This window comes from Hyperolius riggenbachi, chromosome 3, assembly GCF_040937935.1.
Source record: "Hyperolius riggenbachi isolate aHypRig1 chromosome 3, aHypRig1.pri, whole genome shotgun sequence".
Classification (NCBI taxonomy): Eukaryota; Metazoa; Chordata; class Amphibia; order Anura; family Hyperoliidae; genus Hyperolius; species Hyperolius riggenbachi.
In genome coordinates this window covers 45,778,363-45,793,194 of record NC_090648.1, presented here as the reverse complement: position 1 = coordinate 45,793,194, position 14,832 = coordinate 45,778,363, and the positions used below count along the sequence as shown (strand labels likewise).

The window sequence follows — 14,832 nt, the reverse complement described above, 5'->3', positions numbered from 1 at the left end:
TGGCTTTGTTTTTCTTCCATACACGTGCCCTACGTGGTGGCAATTGATCGGGAATGGGCCTGTGATGTATGGGCAGCCGGCAGAAAGCATTATCCATTTAGGGGGGGATTTCAGGGGTCTGCAGGCAGGGCTGTGCAATTGAGGCGTCTGAGCCATTTTGGGTAGCTGGAATCTGAGTTGGAGTCCGGAGTCGGATGATTTGTGTACCAAATCCACAGCCTTGTGGATTACACTAAGGAGTCAGAGCCATATTGGGGGCCTGGAGTCTGAGCCATATTGGGGGCCTGGAGTCTGAGCCATATTGGGGGCCTGGAGTCTGAGCCAAAATGGGGGCCTGGAGTCTGAGCCATATTGGAGGCCTGGAGTCTGAGCCATATTGGGGGCCTGGAGTCTGAGCCAAAATGGGGGCCTGGAGTCTGAGCCATATTGGGGGCCTGGAGTCTGAGCCATATTGGAGGCCTGGAGTCTGAGCCATATTGGGGGCCTGGAGTCTGAGCCATATTGGGGGCCTGGAGTCTGAGCCATATTGGGGGCCTGGAGTCTGAGCCATATTGGGGGCCTGGAGTCTGAGCCATAATGGGGGCCTGGAGTCTGAGCCATAATGGGGGCCTGGAGTCTGAGCCATATTGGGGGCCTGGAGTCTGAGCCATATTGGGGGCCTGGAGTCTGAGCCATGTTGGGGGCCTGGAGCCGGAGCCATGTTGGGGGCCTGGAGCCTGAGCCATAATGGGGGCCTGGAGTCTGAGCCATATTGGGGGCCTGGAGTCTGAGCCATGTTGGGGGCCTGGAGCCGGAGCCATGTTGGGGGCCTGGAGTCTGAGCCATGTTGGGGGCCTGGAGTCTGAGCCATATTGGGGGCCTGGAGTCTGAGCCATATTGGGGGCCTGGAGTCTGAGCCATATTGGGGGCCTGGAGCCGGAGCCATGTTGGGGGCCTGGAGCCGGAGCCATGTTGGGGGCCTGGAGCCGGAGCCATTTTGGGGACCTGGAGCCGGAGCCATTTTGGGGAGCCGGATGATTTTGGTACCGATTCCACAGCCCTCCGCAGACCGTCCTTGGATGTGTGCAACCTATGTAGCCACACAGGGATGGTGTGGGGAGGTGTCACCCCAGAAGACACAGTGTGAGGGACACAATGGCATTCCTCTGTACACCAGCAGTATAATAGCAGATTTAGGCTGTCACCTTTCGCCTCTTGGTTTCTGGCAGCCTCTGAACGTTTTGTAAGACATTGTATTAGTCACCGTGACATTTACGCTGTTCCCCACCTCTGTATTATGTACCCCTGATTGTTCTCCGCACCGCGTAAGATGATGGCGCTGTATAAATCAATAACAATAATACCGTAACAGTATGACCCCCGGGGGTCTGTGACAGATCCTCGGCGTCTTGTAAACGGAATAAGCACGCCGCATTGTTTGATGGCGCTTTTGTGTTTTCAACACAAGTTTTGAAATTTTTGTTTTATAGTGTTACAGAAAGAAATGCATGATGGGTAATGTGGGGGAGCATACTCCTTCTTCTGCTGTAGGTTTAAAGTGGACCTGAACTCTTGCACAGGACAGAAGGAAAACCTTTAGAAATGCACCCTGTATGCATTTAGAGGGTTTAGCCTGTCTAATTCCACCTTATCTGTAACTAATTACAACTGCAATTTGATCTCTGTTTCAGCTCCGGAATCTCCTCTGCCAGAGCAGAGCTGCTAATAGTAAACACAGAATGTTAACAATATGTCTGCTTCCATGAAAGCAGGAAGTAGACACACTTAAAGTGAACCTCCAGACTAAAAATCTACTCAGCAGCACTGAAAAGGCTTGTTGTTTCTTTAAGAGTTTCACAGCATCAGAGCTTTGTTTTTCTTACCAAAGCATCATTTTTAGCTGCATTTTTAGCTAAGCTCCACCCATCAAAGAAAAAAAGCCCGGGATTTTTTCCCTGATGCTGTGCAGAGCATGATGGGATTTCCTATGTTATTGTTCACGTTGCCTAGCAACTGAGAGGGGTGATCAGCACACAGGACAGTGGGAACTGTCTCATGCTCCCTGTCACCTCCTTTCAACCAAAAAGATGGCTGCCCCCATGAAATCAAACATTTGCCTGTTCTTTTAAAGCAGGGTGGGTAAGAGATTATATTACCTATCTATTTTAATTAACATAACTAATGTAACTTAATGACAATATGTTTCAGCTGTAGCAAAGAAATGCTTTTCTTTAAAGTTTATTATGCTGTTGCTTATTTTTAAGCGCTGAGTTCAGGTCCACTTTAACCGCTTTCGGATGGCAGTGATTGAAATCTACGCCCTGTTTGGAGGTTGTTTATTCCTGTCGGGGCATAGATTTCACTCACCGCCACTGCGCAGTCTCTCCGCATGTGCGGACATCGCAGGCTACGGGGGGGCTGGAGGAAGCCCCAGGTAAATCCCTATTTCATTTTTTTAGCAACTTTTCAGGGCTCTTTTAAGTTGAATGACTGTATTTTTGCACAATATATTCACATTTTTGGAGTTTCACCTGTATAAACAGCCCCCATAGTAGCTGGCAAGGGCAGGGCTCTCTCACGCTTTGCTGTCTCGGAATTTGTTATACGTTTTTATTCATCCTGTTACTTTTGTCACGTTCATTACCAATTCTGGATTTTGTATCGGTCCTAGATTTTGTCACGAATTCTGTATTTTGTATATTGAGGAATACCATTGTCAGTATTTTGTACCTCATGTTTGTTTCTTACTTTGTACAGCGCCACAAAATATGTTGACTCGTTATAAATCAACTAGCGGACCTAAGCCCATTTAAAAACGGGCTCTAGGTCTGTGTTTCTCGCCACGCCCGCGTCACACACCTGACCACCCGCTCGCCCTCGCACACCTGGCCGCCCGGTCACCCTTGCACAGCTGGCCGCCCGCTCACCCTCGCACACCCGGCCGCCCGCTCACCCTCGCACACCTGGCCGCCCGCTCACCCTCGCACACCTGGCCGCCCGGTCACCCTCGCACACCTGGCCGCCCGGTCACCCTTGCACAGCTGGCCGCCCGCTCACCCTCGCACACCTGGCCGCCCGCTCACCCTTGCACACCTGGCCGCCCGCTCACCCTCGCACACCTGGCCGCCCGGTCACCCTTGCACAGCTGGCCGCCCGCTCACCCTCGCACACCTGGCCGCGCGCTCACCCTCGCACACCTGGCCGCCCGCTCACCCTCGCACACCTGGCCGCCCGCTCACCCTCGCACACCTGACCACCCGCTCGCCCTCGCACACCTGGCCGCCCGCTCACCCTCGCACACCTGGCCGCCCGCTCACCCTCGCACACCTGGCCGCGCGCTCACCCTCGCACACCTGGCCGCCCGCTCACCCTCGCACACCTGGCCGCCCGGTCACCCTCGCACACCCGGCCGCCCGCTCGGCTCCCTGGCCCCATCCCCATCCTCCTGTCTCTATGTAGCTGGGTCTGTGCTGCGCACATGCGCAGTAGCAAAAAGCACAGACCCAGCTACACAGGGACACAGAGGTTTTATTATAGAGGATAATAATAAATGTGGCCTTTTTGTTGGTGGTGGATCCCAGGCAGGGATGACTCGCTGATTATACAGCTGTGTCGGGAGGGTTAAATTACCCAGATGTCCATGGTTCATTCCGCGAACAGTGGGCTGCGTTGCATGGCTCACTATTGCGCTTCCTCCTTCAACCCGGAAGGAGTAAACACGATAGTGCGTCGTGAAACGCGGCTCACTGTACGCCTATGATGCGGAATGGACCACAGACTATTGCGCGAACTTCTGGGTAATTCAACCTCCTGTCGCCCACGATCACAGCTGTGTAATCAGCGGGTCATACCATTTCCATTCCGATTAGCTTGCTACTCGGAAGCCCATGCCTGAACTCGGGTAGGGCTCAGACAGTTGTGGCTGGATAGTGTAATGGTTAAGGGCTCTGCCTCTGACACAGGAGACCAGGGTTCGAATCTTGGCTCTTCCTGTTCAGTAAGCCAGCACCTATTTAGCAGGAAACCTTGGGCAAGTCTCCCTAACACTTCTACTGCCTATAGAGCGCGTCCTAGTGGCTGAAGCTCTGGCGGTTTGAGTCCACCAGGAGAAAAGCGCAATATAAATGTTTGTGTGTTTAAGTGCTTTTTGGCCTCCAGAGCTTTCTGAGAGCTTTTTAAAAAATGACTTGCATTAAAATCGTGCAATTTTACCGCAGTGATTTTACCACGATTTTAATGTAAGTTGGTGGGAGCGGTTTTTAAAAAAGCTCTCAAAGCTCTGGAGGCCAAAAAACGCTCAAACGCTTTTAGCGTGTCTGAACCCTAATTCGCATTTTTTTTCCTCCCCATAGGTGTGCGAGCTGGACATCATCTTTAACTTCGAGAAAGCCTATTTTATCCTTGACGAGTTCCTGATGGGGGGCGAAATCCAAGACACGTCGAAGAAGAGCGTGCTGAAAGCCATCGAGCAATCAGACATGTTACAAGAGGTGACGAGCTTCTCCCGTCCCACGTTTCCCTTGTCTCCATTAGTCTCTCTTCTCAGCTGTTCACTTGTGCTTCAGTCTTTGTGTCTCCCCTGCTCACCCTCCCTTCCCCGCTCCTCTCCCACCCTCCTCCTCCTCCTCCTTTTTCTCTGCAGTGGATGAATCACACATCTCCGTCCTGTCACAGCTCAGTGACTCCCACCCACTCACTTTCATCACAAGAAATTTCCACACTGGAGGAGGGGGAGGAAGGGGAGCGTGTGTGGCGGGGAGATTATGGCTGTCTGGGGGGAGCAGATTTGGGGAGCGGCGGATCAGGTGCACTCTGTACAGAGCGGGGAGCTCAGCCATACAGAGAAAGTGGTTGAATGAAATGATGAATGGGAGGCTGACTCCGAAGTAACAAGGCAGAGTAATGATCATTGAGAAGGGTGGGGGTGGCGGGCGACCTGTATGGGGGGGGGGGGGGCGGGATTGGCGGGGAGGGGGGTAGATTAGAGCGATGCTGAAAGGTTGTTGGGTAGTGTTAGCACCTGGCAGTGTATCTCTTTGCTGTGACCTGTTAAAGGGACCTGTCCATCCACAGAAAACCTGTTTCTAGGCAGAGATCTAAATATACCAGCTGATGGCTTGGATACCGAAGCACTCAAGTAGTGGCCGCCTTACAGGGTACCCATCATAGCTTTATAAAGTTTTTGGACAGTAAGGTTGCATCTGAAGGACGTTACTGCTGAGTTCTTCATGGAAGGGGGGTGCTCCTGGGATGCCGCTGTGCCCCCTCGCAGGGCTTTGTGGGTGTCCAACCTATCTTCTGCATCAGTGTTGTATCTCAGAGGGGGGCTGTGGTGCTTGTGTAGCACATTAGGACAGCCATTTCTTTTGACACCGGAACCCTTCAGCCTGAGGAAGGAAATCAAAAAGTTTGCATTCTGAAAGTGGATCCGAGATAAACTTTTACTCATTGCATAATTGTGTTCCTTTCCTATTGTTTATAGGGCATTCCTCAAGCCAAATACTTTTTTGTTTTAATACTCTAATTCTTTATAAACTAAACAAGCCACGCCCACAGGTTTTCAGAGAGCCGAGGCACTTTCAGACAGTAGCAAGGGCTCATGGGAGCTCAGTCTGGGCAGGAGGAGGGGGAGGTATTACTAGCCAGAGATTTCAGAGGCAGAGGGGAGGAGGGAGGAGGAGGGGGGATTAGGATTTTTTGCTCAAGATACAGATAAGCCTGCCTCTGTAATGTTTACAAACAACATGGCTGCTGTCATTGTATCACAGGAAGAAATAATCATATTCTATTGAAGTTGTTTGCAGCTAGATTTGCTGTGTAAACTATCTAAACTTTACATTACAAGATACATAGACAAGTTACTTGTTATACTTAGTTTTTCATCTCGGATCCACTTTAAAGGGGTTCTGTAGCCGTTCTTAAAATAAAAAAAGTGTCACTTACCTGGGGCTTCTAACGGCCCTCCTGCAGATATCCTGTCCTGCACCGTCACTGAAGAATCCTCTGTTCTCCGCCACGGGTCACTGTCCAATTATTCCTCTAACTAGACGAATGTCACTGCGCCTGCGCGACGTCCGCGCATCCTCGCTCCTGCTCAAGTCTCCGGGAGCTTACTGAGCAGTACGAGAAAACGTCACACTAGTCCTCTGCAGAAAGCTCCCGGAGACAGGAGCGAGGCCGCAGTGACATTCGTCTAGTTAGAGGAATAATTGGACGGTGACCCGCAGCGGAGAACAGAGGATTCTTCAGTGACGGTGCAGGGCAGGATATCTGCTGGGGGCTGTTAAAAGCCACAGGTAAGTGGCGCTTTTTAATTTAAAAAAACGCTACAGAACCCCTTTAAAACAAACTTTTGTTTTCAATAGCAGTTTAGTAAGAGGGCCTTTAGGTCCGTTGTAGCCCCTCACACACGCCTAGGAGTTGTGGTTCACCCTGAGCTTGCTGGGTACTCTGTGAGCCTGAGGAAGGAGACGGTGAAATACCTCCTTCTATTAGATTTTATTTCACCCAAGCATTACCGTAACCTCCCTGGCTCTATGATTCTTTCCTGATTTTAGGGCCTAAAAGCGGTGCAATTTTTCCACATGCTTTTAGACCCCCAAAAAATCATACCTCCAGAGAGATCTGCAGCAGCCCCTGCACATTACTCACCTCACCGGGATCCAGCGCTGCAATTCTTCCTCCTGTCCTCCGGGTGGCACTCTACCCCCTCGAGAGCCTCTGAGGACCGGAAGAAGACGGTCTGCAAGCTTCCAGATCCCATGGGAGGGGAGTCATAACTAGTGCTGTGCTGCGTCCCTATCTCTCCCATCGGCTATTCAAGGTCAGGCTCGGGTTTACTGCTTTTTGCATCCGTTTTTCACTCCGAGCCTGGCTCGGGATTACCGGCAAGGAGGTTAAGTGATTTCTTTAAACCAAACCTGTAATGGGAGGCGGGGGAGTTAGATACTTACCGCAGTAGTCGGAAGCCCATGGATGGTCCTGGATTTTTATAGAGCCGTCCATTCTTTCTGGCTCCGCACATGCACGGGTAAGGTCTGCACATGCTCAGTAGTAGAATGAAGCTGCTTGCGCACTGCTTTTTTTTTTTTTTGTCTCTATCCAGGGGCTTCACACTACTGATGTAAGTATCTAACTTGACTCTCCTGACTTAAGCTGTACATTTAAGTATACCCTATTTATTAAGGCAAGAGATGTGCACAGGTACAAAAGTTGATCACGTTACTGGACAAGTGTGTTTTAGATACATTTGTAACCGCGCATGCTCCGGATGCTCCCAGCAGAGGTTCCACCCTGAGCATGTGTGTGTCACGCTAGAATGTGAATGGTGGGAGGGGTCAAAGCACAAAGAGGGGGAGGCTGGTGAAGGGGAGGGGCCATGTACATTTAGTCTTAGTTCAGGTGTGTTTTAACCACGTCTCAGGAGCCATAAACAACCTTCCCAATGATCTAGGAGGGCACCAACAAATCAAATTATATGGGGAAAGTTAAAGGGAAGGTTCAGGGACGATTAAAAACAAATAAAAATCCGCATCCACTTACCTGGAGCTTCCTCCAGCCCGTGGCAGGCAGGAGGTGCCCTCGGCGCTGCTCCGCAGGCTCCCGGTGGTCTCCGGTGGCGCGCCCGACCTGGCCAGGCCGGGCTTCTTCTGCGTTCCAAAATGCGCCTCACGGCGACGCGCTGACGTCATCGGACGTCCTCCGGGCTGTACTGCGCAGAGCCTGAGTGTACTAAAACAAAGCCCTCGGGGGATACTTACCTCAGGAATGGAAGCCTCAGGGTCCCAACGAGGCTTGCCTTCCCCGGTAGCTGCAGGAAATTCCGCAATGGCTCCCCCGAAACCTCCCCCCCCCCCCCCAACAAGCTAGACAAGCGCTGATTTATTTACCTCTCCGCGATCCTGAGCAGGCTCAGTAGCGGCTCTTTGTTCGGGCAAGACGGAAATAGCTGAACCCGTTTGTATCCGCTCCACTGTGCAGATGCAAAGGACTCGCGCCTGCGCAATAGAGCTGATATGACCGGGAGCTATTTCCACCTTAGCCCAAACGGAGGGCCACTAGTGCAGCTCCGCAGGATCGGGGTAGGTAAGTATTTACCTCGCCGCGTTTGGGGGGTTGCAACGCTGGATTGTCGGGACGGAGGAGGACGAGGGAAGTCTCGTTAGGATCCAGAGACTTCCCCATAACGAGGTAAGTATCCCTCAGAGGAGTTTGTAAGTGCGTCTAAAGGTGTGCACTAATGGTACAATCTTGATTGTACAATCTTACGTCTGTGTAATATAAGGGTGCATATACACATCCAATTTTGATTGGCCAATTTAGCCACCTCCATGTAGCATGAGAGCTCACCAACACAGTTTATTCATTGTATTCAAAATCTGTTGGCCCTCATATTGCATGGAAATGGTACAATTGGCCAATCAAAATCCATCCAAAGTCCTTTGACTCAGTTTACCCGGCTACTACATAGATTTGGTAAGAATGTGCCATCAAGATTGTATTCTTATACATCCATCCAAGCTTGATTGGCCAATCCTCCCACCTCCATGTAGTATGAGATCTTACCGACACAACCTGCTCATAGTATTCAGTATCTGTTGGTCCTCATGCTACATGGGAATGGTAAAATTGGCCAATGAAGATTGGATGTGTGTACCCGGCCATCCATAGACCTATGATGATGATCGCCAAACTAGCAGTGATCAACTCTACAGATCATCTCCTTGAGGAAACAAACGTTGGCTAGGAATGGTCCGTGAGATGCGAATCCTTTCCAGATGATGCAGGATTATACAAATTCTTCATGCAGATTTATGCAGTTTGGGAATGAACCAATCAGATTCCACCAGGGTGCAATTCGATTGGTCCACTTTCAAGCATTATACATTTACACATAGGATTTGCATAATCCTGCAGCAACTTGAAATGATGTGCATGTCACTGACCATCCGTAACGGTGAGCTAAGGTCGATGAGATGCCAATAATGCTGATTTTAAGCACAGCTTAAGTGAGAGGGATACGTAGGCTGCCATATTCATTTTGATTTCAGCAATACAGGTAGTCCTCGGTTACCTGACAAGAGAAGGACTGTAGGTTCGTTCTTAACCTGAATCCGTTCTTAAGTCGGAACGCTGTGCTATCTCTGTCCCCTTTGCCTCCTATGTTCCCCCCTGTGCCTCTCTATCTTCCTCTTTGCCTGATTGTTCCCTTCAGTGCCTTTGTTCTCCCTCTGTGCTCATTTGTGCCCCTCTATTTCTCCACCTCTGTTTGAACCTCCTCTGTGCCTCTGTATCCCCTCTGTGCCTCAGTTTGTACCCCCCTGTGCCTTTTGTTACCATCTGTGCCTCTGTACCCACCCCCCGTGCTTCCATTTGTACCCCCCTGTGTTATTTTGTAAAACATCTGTGCCTCTGTACTCCACCTGTGCCTTTTTGTACCATCTGTGCCTCTGTACCCCCCCCCCCCCGTGCTTCCATTTGTACCCCCCTGTGTTATTTTGTAAAACATCTGTGCCTCTGTACCCCAACTGTGCCTTTTTGTACCACCTGTGCCTCCGGTTGTACCACCTGTGCCTCCGTTTGTTCCACCTGTGCCTCCGTTTGTTCCACCTGTGCCTCCGTTTGTTCCACCTGTGCCTCCGTTTGTTCCACCTGTGCCTCCGTTTGTTCCACCTGTGCCTCCGTTTGTTCCACCTGTGCCTCCGTTTGTTCCACCTGTGCCTCCGTTTGTTCCACCTGTGCCTCCGTTTGTTCCACCTGTGCCTCCGTTTGTTCCACCTGTGCCTCCGTTTGTTCCACCTGTGCCTCCGTTTGTTCCACCTGTGCCTCCGTTTGTACCCCTTGTTCCTCTGTACCCCCTCTGTTTGTACCCCCCAGTGCCTCTTTCCCCTCTCTCTCTGCCTCTGTTTTTTAATCCCTCTCCCTCGTGCCTCTCTTCCTTATGGACTCACCTCCGAACAGAGTCCAACGCTGTCTGTCCTTCGCTCTCCTCCTCCTGCTCCCAATAGCCGCGTACAGCACCGCTAGATGCAGCATCACACCGCTTCCTGTATGTCATATGACATACAGGAACTTGTATGTCACATGACATACAGGAAGTAAATGGATGCTGCATCTAGCAGTGCTGTACACGGCTATTGGGAGCAGCAGGTGGAGAGCGGAGGACAGACAGCGTTGGACTCTGTTCGGAGGTGAGTCCAACACTGCTGGTGCTGCTGCACGCGCCGGCACTCGGGGGAAGTTTGAAGCCATTTCTTCAAGCTTTCCCCACCCGGAAATGAAGTCATCGAGACGGATCGGGCCATTTGTATCGGCGGGTCGTTCGTATGTCGGGCGTTCGTAACCCGAGGACTACCTGTAACAGTTTCCTGGTTGTCCTGCTGTTCCTCTGCCTCTAATACTTTCAGCCATAGACCCTGAACAAGCATGCAGATGTTTCTGACTGAAGTCTGACAGGATTAGCTGCATGCTTGTTTCAGGTGTGTGATTCAGCCACTACTGCAGCCAAAGAGACCAGCAGGGCAGCCATGCAACTAGTATTGTTTAAAAGGAAATAAAAGAAAATGTGGAAGCCTCCATATCCCTCTCACTTCAGGTGTCCTTTAAAGGACAACTGAAGTGAGAAGAATGTGGAGGCTGCCATATTTTATTTCATTTTAAACAATACCAATTGCCTGGCTATCCTGCTGGTCTCTTTGGCTGCAGTAGTGGCTGAATCACATACCTGAAACAAGCATACAGCTAATCCTGTCAGACTTCAGTCAGAAACATCTGCATGCTTGTTCAGGGTCTATGGCTGAAAGTATTAGAGGCAGAGGATCAGCAGAATAGCCAGGCAACTGGTATTGCTGAAATAAAAATTAATATGGCAGCCTCCATACACCTTTAGCATTAGGTGTCCTTTAATGTCAATTGTGTGCAGTTTGGAACTCAGCCCATCAAACTCACATCCTGCAGATTTGGACCAACCCAATTCCAAATTACAAACGATCTGCATTACATTTACATACTAGCCAGAATTTCATGCATCACATTGACCGTCTCCCATAGATCAGAGATTTGATTGAATTTGCAGTCAAAATTTCAGTAACATTTTGGCCGCCCCTCCATCCGTTCCTGGACAGTTTGCCGGCTCAGGTGCCTGTTGCTTTGCTGTACTTGCCAAATACAGGTGAAATTCGAAAGATGAGAATATCGTGCAAAAGTCCATTTATTTCAGTAATTCAACTTAAAGGATACCCGAAGTGACATGATGAGATAGACATGTGTATGTATAGTGCCTAGCACACAAATAACTAGGCTGTGTTCCTTTTTGTCTTTCTCTGCCTGAAAGAGTTAAATATCAGGTATGTAAGTGGCTGACTCAGTCCTGACTCAGACAGGAAGTGACTACAATGCCACCCTCACTGATGAGAAATTCCAACTATAAAACACACTCCTAGCAGAAAATGGCTTCTGAGAGCAGGAAAGAGATAAAAAGGGGAATTTCTTATCAGTGAAGGTCACACTGTAGTCACTTACTGTCTGAGTCAGGACTGAGTCAGCCACTTACATACCTGATATTTAACTCTTTCAGGCAGAGAAAGAAAAAAAGGAACACAGCCTAGTTATTTGTGTGCTAGGCACTGTACATACATATGTCTATCTCATTATGTCACATGTCACTTCGGGTATCCTTTACAAGGTGAAATTTATATATGAAATAGGAACTCTTTGCAGGTGTTTTGGATGGATTTGCTGATTAGAGTCTGACGCTATGAGCCGAGAATATGGAACATTTTCACAATATTCTAATGGTGTGAGCAGTGGGGTAGCAATAGGAGGTGCAGAGGTTGCGACCGCACCGGGGCCCATGGACCAGAGGGGCCCTCCTTCAGCCACTGTATTAGCTCTTCATTGGTGTTCTGTTAGTAATGATCACCTCTGTATGTGCTTTGAATAGTGCTAATCATTAACACACTGTTCTTCTCCTCTGATTACACCTCTCTGACACTGTGGCTGTCCTTGGCAACTTGCAGTGCTCAAAAATCAATTGCTCTGTATACAGCGCTTGAGGGGGCTGTAAAATTCACACGGGGCCCATAGCTCCTTAGCTACACCACTGGGTGTGAGATTTTGATTTGGGGGTTCTCACAAGGTGTAAGCCATAATCATGAATACAACAGATAAAGGCTTAAGATCTCTCGCTTTGCATGTGACGAGTCTATTTCATATATTACTTTCACCTTTAAAAGTGGACCTGAACTCCTGCACAGAGACAGAAGGAAAGCCTAGAGAAATGCACCCGGTGTGTATTTAGAGAGTTTAGCCTGTCTAATCACCAGAGTAATTTCTCTCCCCTGTGTCAGCTGACTGCCATGGCAGAGCAGCTAATTAAAGGACAACTGAAGTGAGAGGGATATGGAGGCTGCCATATGTATTTCATTTTAAACAATACCAGTTGCCTGGCTGATCTATTTGGCTGCAGTATTGTCTGAATAACACCAGAAACAAGCATGCAGCCAGAAAACACCTGATCTGCTGCATGCTTGTTCAGGGGCTATGGCTAAAAGTATTAGAGGCAGAGGATCAGGAACACAGCCGAGCAACTGGTATTGTTTAAAAGGAAATAAATATGTCAGCCTCCACATCACTCTCGCTACAGTTGTCCTTTAAACACAGGATTTTAACAATGTCTGCTTCCATGAAAGTAGGAAGTAGACACACTGCAGATGTATTGCAGGATGTGTATCAGCTGTAACACGTTTTTCTTTAAAGGTTATTATGCTGTTGCTTATCTTTTAGAGCAGAGAGTTCAGACACCCTTCAAGTTAAATAACCGAAATAAATGGACTTTTGCAGGATATTCAGATGTTTCCAGTTTCACCTGTAGATCTAGAAGCGCTATTCTTTGTGCTTTCTCTGATTTTACCCATCAGGAGGCGCAGTAATGGGCGGGACGCAGCCGGAGATGAGACGTAAGGCTTTTAGTGCAGTGATGATGGAGAGAGCTGCCTCCTGGTTGCCATGGGTTACTGCACATGATTGCCTTTTTGTGGTTAAGCTATTAGAGCCCACACTGTGTGTGCTGGAATGTGCTGCAATGTGTTTTTCCTCCCGCCTGACCCCTGCGCTCTCCTCTCTCTCTCTCTTCTCTGCAGGAGGATGAGTCACCGCGCAGCGTGCTGGAAGAAATGGGGCTGGCTTGACAGACAAAGACCACCAATCCCCCTCCCCCCTGCCTTTTTATTTCTTTTACCCTCAATACTTTTACATCCCAAATTCCCCGACACCCCCCTCCCATCACCCGCTTGTCTACATCGCCTAGCACACACACACACACACTTACCGCTGCCAGCTGGGACTTTGTGTAGGTAATCATGTACGTGCGTCACTGTGTGTAGCTGCTGCTGCTGCTTCTCCAACCGGCCTTCCACCTGCAGCCATCTTAAAGTGAACCTGTCTGCGAGGCCGCCCGTCACATTCATGACTCCCATGAAGCTTGAAGCTGCGCAAGTTGTGGAGTGGTGCATGGTTATACCACGACGTGCCTATCCCGGCGCTTCTGCTACTTCCAGCAGGTGGCAGCTATGTATATTCTGTCACTACAGGTTCTCTTTGTAGACAATCGACATGCAGGTTTTCCTTGTTTTTTTTTATTCGTAGGAGGCGGGTTGCCACGGGAATGACAGTGATCTCCAAAGGAGGGACTTGGCTTGGCTCTAGAGCACGTTCCACTGTGCAGTGATTTTATTCTGAACTCAGTCCGGCGGGTACAGCGCCACTGTAGGTGGGTGAAAGTCTTTGAACTGAACACAGCTGCTTACAGTGCTGCCCCACAAACTTACCAGTGTCACTTGTTACGTAAAAAGTGCCCCCCCCCCCCCCCTCATCAAGTGACAATGACACATGCGCCCCTGTGAGGTGTTGTTTTCCAGCCCTGATAGCTGAATGTTTGTAGCATGCATACCAAGCTATTGGCGCCCCCCCCCCCCCCCCCCTAATGCTTTGTTTTGGTGAGTGCCAAACGATTGGGGGGCTCACTTGAAGCTCCGTTTTTGGTGCGTACCAAGCAATCAGGGGGGGGCTGACTTGAAGCTCGGTTTTGGTGCATACCAAGCGATCGGGGGGGGGGGGGGGGGGAGTTTACTTGAAGCTCTGTTTTGGTACATGCCAAGCGATCGGGGGGCTCACTTGCTGCCCTTTTGAAGAACATTTTTGTGCCGGAGGCCATATACATTCTTCAACTGCACGTTTGGGTACTTTTTTTTCAGACTGCATTTATTAGCAATACATTTCATATTTTTAATGCCTATACTATTTTATTAAGGAAAAAATACCTGGTGCAGCAGTTTGTTGGTATTGGCCGCCTCACAGCAGACTGGTTGTTGCTGCGCTGATCTTTCTCCCTCAGTCAGAGCCCAACCCCCTGACCCCTTGTAGTGACACAAGAAGCAGCGGCTGAAGGTGACTTCACTTACTGCCAAAGACGAGCCTTCCTTTTGGCTGAGTGTCCATTGAAACGGCTACATCAGGAAGTACGGTAACACCCTAGCCCTACTACGAACTGTCACTACAGGGGGCTGAGTTCTGACTGAGGAAGAGGAGAGAAAGGGAGTAACCGCTGCTTGTCTGCAGTGAGGAGACCAGTATCAGTAAACTGCATCTCCAAGTATTTTTTTTTTCTTTTTATGGCAATTGTTAACATGTTTGTGAATGATTTTTATTAAAAATATAAAATACTTTGCTAATGTGTGCATTCAAAAAATAGGCCGAGGGGGACTTTATTTTTGGACCAATCACAAGCCCCTTCTACCCAGTTTTTGTTTTGTGGCCCAATCATACGCCCCTCCTACCCAGTGTTGGGCATGAATT

General features: G+C 49.5%; 1 protein-coding gene across 1 annotated transcript in view; it reads left to right on the top strand.

The window, feature by feature from the left end:
- AP1S1 (adaptor related protein complex 1 subunit sigma 1) overlaps nt 1–14,093 on the top strand; it is a 69,219-nt gene extending 55,126 nt beyond the window's left edge. Inside the window, exons 4-5 of the mRNA XM_068274080.1 lie at nt 4,332–4,469; nt 13,119–14,093. Coding sequence (XP_068130181.1) covers nt 4,332–4,469; nt 13,119–13,166 — 186 coding nt within the window. The 3' untranslated portion in view covers nt 13,167–14,093. The remainder of the gene's footprint in view (nt 1–4,331; nt 4,470–13,118) is intronic.
- The last annotated feature ends 739 nt before the right edge of the window (nt 14,094–14,832 follow it).